General features: G+C 39.8%; 3 protein-coding genes across 3 annotated transcripts in view; 2 read left to right on the top strand and 1 right to left on the bottom strand.

Annotated features, from left to right (window-relative positions):
* Rep (Rab escort protein) overlaps nt 1-1,727 on the top strand; it is a 5,808-nt gene extending 4,081 nt beyond the window's left edge. The window contains exons 10-11 of the mRNA XM_018024151.2: nt 422-598; nt 851-1,727. Of these exons, the coding sequence (XP_017879640.1) occupies nt 422-598; nt 851-1,015 (342 nt within the window). The 3' untranslated portion in view covers nt 1,016-1,727. The remainder of the gene's footprint in view (nt 1-421; nt 599-850) is intronic.
* Nucleotides 1,724-5,384, bottom strand: LOC108624684 (FAD-dependent oxidoreductase domain-containing protein 1). Its single transcript, XM_018024152.2, has 6 exons — nt 4,978-5,384; nt 4,628-4,906; nt 3,659-4,138; nt 3,135-3,370; nt 2,917-3,070; nt 1,724-2,684 (listed from the first exon to the last, which is right to left on the bottom strand). Exons 1-6 carry the CDS (start codon nt 5,065-5,067, stop codon nt 2,430-2,432), a joined length of 1,494 nt encoding a protein of 497 aa, XP_017879641.1. The 5' UTR covers nt 5,068-5,384; the 3' UTR covers nt 1,724-2,429.
* Nucleotides 5,385-6,456: 1,072 nt separating this feature from the next.
* The window catches only part of ND-B22 (NADH dehydrogenase (ubiquinone) B22 subunit), a 2,131-nt gene continuing 1,248 nt past the window's right edge, over nt 6,457-7,339 (top strand). Inside the window, exon 1 of the mRNA XM_018024020.2 lies at nt 6,457-6,687. Coding sequence (XP_017879509.1) covers nt 6,578-6,687 — 110 coding nt within the window. The 5' untranslated portion in view covers nt 6,457-6,577. The remainder of the gene's footprint in view (nt 6,688-7,339) is intronic.

Raw genomic sequence — 7,339 nt, forward strand, 5'->3', positions numbered from 1 at the left:
CATCAGATCTCTCTAAAATTTTACACATATATTTGTGATGCTCTATTGAATACTCATGCAAAATTTCAAAACATTCTATAGAAAATGGATTTTGGGACTAACGTCCTTAAATGAAATTCTTAGGTAAACTGGAGAGTTGAAAGTTTGTTTTAAACCGCGAACGCACTAAATCGATTCATTATTAACGAAGTTCGCCGATTGAATCAAATTTATAAATACTGTTGTATGAGATCGTGAAATTGCTGTATATACAGGGTGTCCCAGAACTAGTGTTAGGCCTTCAAATGGGGAGGACAACCACGCCTCGGACAACTTTTGTGCAAAGGAAAATATTGTTTGAAGTCACCTCAGCTCCACCCCATTTGAAGGCCTAACACTAGTTCCGGGACACCCTGTACATAAGTATATACAAATATTTCAGGATGGAGAACATGCCGCGAGAGACGAGACGGAGGATAGTCCCAAGCCTCAGGTTCTGTGGTCTCTCTATTTGAATTTACCAGCAAGCGACATTAAACTTGACGATTCGACGGCCAAAAATCTTCATTTGTGTTCAGGACCGGATCTGGATCTTGACTTCGACTTCGCCGTGAACCAGGTACAGCGATCGTTTCAATTATTTCTACCAATAAGCGTCCCAAGTACTCTATCTTCTCATTATCTTATTGAAATTCGAAAAGTTTATGAATTTCTTTCTTTTTAATATCAAATAAGGATGCAACGATTTGGAAAAATTCTCAAGTGTACTATTTGTCTGGTAGTACGTCTCCGAATATTTTCATTAATTTCCATCAGCTAGAGTCGGAGAAAAAATGAGAAGCTTCTTGTAACTAATCTTTTCATTCGACAGGCGAAGAACATTTTCAAGTCGATGTACCCGGACGAAGACTTTCTGCCGCGAGCTCCGGACCCGGAGGAGATTGTTCTGGAAGGTGAGGAAGCGCCGGGACCGAAGTTCGAAGGTGACACAGAGGCGGAGAAGCAGGACGTCGAGAAGGCTGAGAAGGAGGATTAAACGATGAACGCTTGCGGCCTCCCCTTAGCGCGCGCCTCCTCTTGTTCCTTCTCTTTCCCTCTGAAGATTCTCATTACGTATCCACAGTTCTTAGTGGAACGATCGACTGTTTCACGAGAGAGAGAGAGAGAGAGAGAGAGAGAGAGAATACAGTGATATAATTTTATTCTACGATCAGATCGGTCGACGGCGATACTCTTTTGCAGTACACGAAAGCTCGATCTGTATTTTTCTTCGCCGATTACAGCGCGTCGAAAATTCTGAAAAGATTCTTCTGTAACTTGAGTAATTTTTGCACGTTACTATAGTCGACGATTTGTTTAAACAGAAACGACGAAGTTCGATAATCCCTTGGTAGATCGATATACTTTTACAAATGTCTCCGTATTTTTATTCTCCTTTCTTCTGACGTATAGAAGATTAAATCATCCTTAAACATTCTAGAAGATCGCATATAATCCCTGTAATTTTTCCATGCCTCTGTCATCGATGGATGCGTTTCAAAAGAGATTCATCTTTCAGAGTATTATCCGCGACCGATCTCCGACTACGTAATAGAATTTTTAGAACGCGACATCGACTAGTTACATGGCTTGGAATTGAAAGAAAACGAATGAAAGCCAGAGCACACGGGACAGTGACAAAATCACGCAGACGCACGTTATGTATTTAAGGAAACGAATGAACTACTTAACAGCTTCGAACCAGTGTATGAAGATGCATTTATTATTTAATAACCGAATCTCCATTTAAACAGCGAATCAATAACCGATAACAGGCAAGAAAGGAATGAGCGGATATCGTGAATAAGGCAAATATTTATTTAGTATACGTACGATCATTAGCTGAGAACAGGACTGCGAACCGAATTTCTAATGAGAGCCAATAAGACGTAATATTACTACATAGGCTTCTAATTATTATTAACAAATCGATTAAGATATCTTAATGAAACTTAAGAGACAATTGGATAGGACACTGTTGAAGTGTTCTTATAAATTTCAGCGAATTACCTTCATTAGAATCAGTTATTCCAATTTTAAGACGCTGGCTTTATAAATGTCGAAATGAAAAATAGAAATTCGACTCGCAGTCGAAACGTGAATTGTTGTTTTATTTCTGTGATTTATGAGTTAAGACTTTCACTTTTATACATACAATTATTTAATCTATATACATTTAATCACTCACTCGCTTTACTTTCTTTTTACACACAAGCCATTTGCATTTAATGATTTATGTACACATAAAGAATGCTTAATACGCACTACATATATATATAATATATATATGAAAAGTATTGAGAAAGAAAAAAAAGTGGGTGGTCCCCTCCCGAGGAGACTTTAATAAATAAGTAATTACAATTGAATTCGATTTCTAAACGCCAATTTCCTTCGAATAGTTTTACTCGGTTTTATACAATGTTTGCTTCCTTCATCGGCGCCTGGTTCACGATCCTGTCGAACCCAAAGTTCGATAAATCTATGGTCACATATCTGCCGTCGATGATCAATTCTGAGATAGCCCTCCCTACTGCCGGGGCTTGCTGAATCCCGTGGCCACTGAAACCGGTGGCGAAGTACAGATTACCGTAGTAAGGATGGGTGCCGATGATACCATTCTGGTCCAGCGTGTTGTACTCGTAGTAGCCCGCCCAGGACGACTTCAGCTAGAAATTACAGAACAAGTGCATTTCGTACGACTCCTATCAAAGTGCTACGGTATTTTTTTCTCTCCATCGCGATATGTCAAAAATTCGTTACGTGACCCGATTTTTACAAGTGTCTTTCTTCCAAAATATCAAGAATTCTGGAAAGATTCTTAAACATTCCGAAGATGCCGTAAGTTTTTTTAGATTCTTCCACTGAGAATCGCTCACAAACAAATGCCAAGATCGTCACCTTTAATTTCTCGAATGCCGGTACCCTCCGCGCGAGTATAGGCCACACCTTCTCTTCAAAGAAATCGTAATCGACATTCAAATCCTCGATTGAAGGTTCTTCAGATTCCTCCGGCGACCTTCCGCAGACATACATGTTGGCTAGTCCCTCTCTCCTGAGAAAAAACGCGAATTAAACTCTGTTTCAGATAATTTTTAATCGAACGAAGGGAAGCTTGCCTGAAATAAGTACCGCTGTAATCGATAGTCAAAGGAGTGTTCAATCCAGGCCCGTCAGGGCAATGGAAACAGTAAACGTATCTCTTTCTCGGTTCAACGGGCAAGCAAACATTCCTAAGGTCAGGTCCCTGCTCCCCGATCTTAGCCATCCTAGCCACGTTGGCGCTAAACGCCCCGGCAGCTACGATAGCTACAGCAAACTGTAAATGGTGCGTCTCTCCATTCTTGGTCTTCATCTAGAATTGCAAATTAAAAAGAATTTCAAGAATGAATCAAATGTAAGGGCTGGAATTCATTTCCGAGAAACTTTTCATTGTACATTAATGTAAGATGAATAATATTGATAACAGAAGGTTGAAAATAATTGTGAAGCTAGAGGATTTGTATATCTAGAACATATCCAAGAATCAATTAAATAGCTTCTACAGTTTTCGAGATGAAGATTGTTTTAGATACGGTAAAAATTAAAGGTTTCCAGGGGTCGAAGTTTAAACCAGACTGGGTATAAATCAAAAACAACATACCACCAGTTTATCGAGCATCTCGGCTTCATTGGCATCCTTCTTATAAAGAAACCCCCGAGCATCGGCGGTAACATATTCGACGCCTAAAAGCATAGCTTTCCTCTTCAAGGCGGAAAGGAAAGCCCAAGGATCGAACCATCCCTCCTTCTCCAAACCCAAACAGCCTAATTCAACGCCGTCCGTGTCCAGCCAAGGGAAAATCTGGTTCAGTTTCGCAGCAGATAATAGAATGTTTTTAGCGCCGAGGAAATTCTGAAGCTTCGAATTGTCAATCAGCTTGGAGGCACCCATCTCCGTTGCTAGCATCAAATAACCGTACGGGTGGAAGCACGGATCCACAGCTGGCTGCCCGTCAATCCCTAAGTACTGATTCACGTTCCGAATGAACTCCGCGCCGAACAATGACATCTCAATGTTCTCTTTCATGGAGAACTGCTGCCGAAGACCTCCCAGGGAGAGCACCGTCGACGCGGTGGAATACTGTGACAGAATTGTAATTGTAATAACATTTCCTGTTTATAATAATGGGATTCGGTTGGCTAAAGAGTAATTTCAGTTTTTGTACAAATTTTCATTCTATGATCGCTGAGATGAGAATGCCATTATAATAACGCGATGTTATGGGATTCCGAGATTTCGAAATTTATTTCTCCAAAACGATTGACGGAATTTAAAAGAGCCTTGGATATGTTTTAGATAGTGTTCCTCTACCTTCATGAATTTTCTTAACCTTCCAATTTCAGTACTTTAGAAGATAAAATTGATTATGTAAATTACAATTCTAACATAAGATTGTAAGTTTCATGAATTTTTTTCTCGAAAACTATTGAACCTATTTAAGTAATTTTTGGATACGTCCCTCTCTCTTTCTCAGATATAGAATTTTCCTAGCATCAGGAATTTTCTCAGTTCCCGATCATGAATGTAACACTGAAATTATTTTGTTGCCATTAATTAATATCTGCTTGCCATTGGGTCCCTCTCGATAACAACCACTTTGCAATCCTCTGAATAGACCCTCTTCCTCAGCCAGTAAGCGATTGAGCTGCCCATTGCACCACCTCCAATAATCGCGATGTCGCAACGTTTTGGTAGAGGTGGAGGACGCTTCTCATACCAATCAACGAGTATACCATCAACATCCTTAACCACCAAGGAATCCTTAATCGACGCTACGCTATCCTTTAAATTAATCCTGGTAGGTTTATCAGTCCTTGAGCGGCTGGTTGCGACTGATTTCTCATTATTCTGAAACGAAGCGAGGCACGATTAATCGTCGAATTACCAAAAACATCCACATTTAATTGTGAAGAACTCACATTGTCACTGAAACTTCTATTAAACGACACGCTGTCTACGATTCGTCGTCGATGACGCGATTTAACAACTGATCGTATTATATTGTTCATAATAAAATCGATTAGGTATAGACTACAACGTGTCGATCAGAACCATCAGCTTCGCTAGTTGTAGCTTTCCGAGCAATGAGCATCGCGCTTATATACGTGCCGATAATAATAGGGGTTAAAAAATGGATGAAAAGTCAAAACGTAGTTACTTTTATTGAATTAATCGTGACGCAGTTAAGATAACGATTGCTTGTTGCTGCTGTATTTTTGTTATTCTTGTTTAATTGGAAATTATCAAGTTTTAATTCAATCCCGCCGTTTAACCCTGTACTATCGGCAGCTATCGTGGTTGTTACGTAAAAACATCGAACCACGTGCGACGTGCGACCAGGGGTCTCGTAATTTATCCCACGGCCGGAAAGTGGGGACGACGCGACCATGGTGGGGACCAATAGTTGGTGGGGGTTAGGGAGCCTACGTCAAAAAAATACGTAGCAATCGCTGACCTCGTGTCATCACCCCTTCGCTGTTGCCGCTGCTGGAAGCGCGTCTTTCATTTACGTACTTCAACATGAAACGTACATAGTTTTTGATTTTTTTCGCATTGACGCACCAAACCTAAAAATCTGAAAAAATTCATGAACAATTCTTGCGGCAATAAGAATCTATCATAAAAATATGGACAGTGTATCCGAACGATTTCTATGTGAACAAAAATATGTTTAGCACCTTCTTATTTTTCACGGTTACATTTTGTAACAAAAAAATCTGAAATAATTCTCAGATGTGTCCAGTTATGCTACGGACGTGTTGGAATTTTTTCAGATGAATAAACAACAAAGAAAAAAAGAGTGGATTGTCTGGGTTTCGAACACACGGAGCCTCGAAGACTCCGAGTCTCGAAGCGTCGAAGATTCCGAGCCTCGAGGAGTGAATTTAGAATTCGCTTGCCTGACAGTCAGCACGCACACACGCACGTACTGCGTCACTCGACACGCGCCCCTTCTTTTAGGAGATGCACGAAGCCGGCCGCGAGATGGAGCGCTTGTAGACGAATACCCTAGGCACGAGCATGGCAAATCTTATACGTATATTTTCAGCTCTCTTCGGCGTGTCCACTTCTGGAGGGGAGTAGTGCACAATCCCTCCTAAACTACGTCTATTTCCCCTTAAATAATGGACATTGACACTAGGGTGCGGTAGTGAGCCGTGTCCACTTTCGAACAAAGAAATGAGCAATCTCCCTTTTCATCTCTGGCATTTGCTTATTCGCCCAAATAAGTTCGGACCGGCGACTTAAGCATTTGCTTAAGACGGTCTTATTCTTAAGCACGGACTGTGAATACGGGCCTTACCCCTCGCTCAAATCAAAGGCATGTATTCTTTGTGAGTCTAAACTCCAGCCGGCCAGATGGCGCGAGTATCGAACATTCGATTGATCGAGTCTCCATTCTGTAAAACGTTTTCCGTCTTAGGGTGAAAATCATGTGAAAATGCTGTTAGATAAGTGTTGGTGATTTGAAGACGATATTAAAACGAAGAGAGAGCGTTGAGATTTAATAATTAGAGGATGGCTGAAATACCTTCTGGCATCGTGACGCATGCCAGGAAAGTCTGTCAGCTGTACAAGAGAGCTCTGAGAACCCTGGAGTCTTATCATGTAAAACGGGTCGATTACAGGTACGAGAATACCTCAGAGTACCGTAGTCAACCTCGCAATAATGCTGAAGTAAAGCTTGTGTGATTACTAAGGTCGATGAAAGACAGTGGCAAATTTTGATCGTTAATAACTGTGATATTATTGGAGATTGGAGGTTCAAATTAAAACTTTTAGAGATTCGCGAAATTTAATTGTCGATAACCTTATTAATAATGGGGCAAACGGGATTAACTGAAGTCGTAATTAAAGCTTGAAGTTTCTGCTTTAATTAAATTCCTCTGACAATTTTAGTTGAACTAACTCGAAAAGGTAAAAATTCAAATTAAAAGCCAACCATAGCCCATTACTCAACTTCTATACGAATGAAAAATATTGTTCAGCTTTAAAATTGTATGAACCCTTACATGAAAACATTGACAAAGCATTGAAATTCTAGCAGTTACTAGATATTACATTAATAAAACACTGTACAAAGTTCAGAAATTTTGCGAGCCTGTTAAAAAAATTGAATTCTTATGTTCAATGACTGAATTTTCATTTCATTTATGAAAAAATATGGATGCACCAATGACGGAATTTGTTAATTTTTTGTAATTCTTAATAGAGGATTTAAGAATATTTTAAAGTTGAAATAATGTCAATTTCTAAGGTATTATTTAAGATATACAATAA

This window comes from Ceratina calcarata, unplaced genomic scaffold (genome assembly GCF_001652005.2).
Source record: "Ceratina calcarata isolate Rehan_Ccalc_2016 unplaced genomic scaffold, ASM165200v1 scaffold321.2, whole genome shotgun sequence".
Taxonomy (NCBI): Eukaryota; Metazoa; Arthropoda; class Insecta; order Hymenoptera; family Apidae; genus Ceratina; species Ceratina calcarata.

Excerpts from the sequence above, each read along its gene's own strand:
- LOC108624684 (XM_018024152.2), bottom strand. The coding sequence starts at position 5,067 with ATGAACAATATAATACGATCAGTTGTTAAATCGCGTCATCGACGACGA. Across the intron at positions 3,371-3,658 it reads AGATGCTCGATAAACTGGTG|ATGAAGACCAAGAATGGAGA; the intron begins GTATGTTGTTTT and ends TTGCAATTCTAG. Across the intron at positions 2,685-2,916 it reads CGGCATTCGAGAAATTAAAG|CTGAAGTCGTCCTGGGCGGG; the intron begins GTGACGATCTTG and ends TGTAATTTCTAG.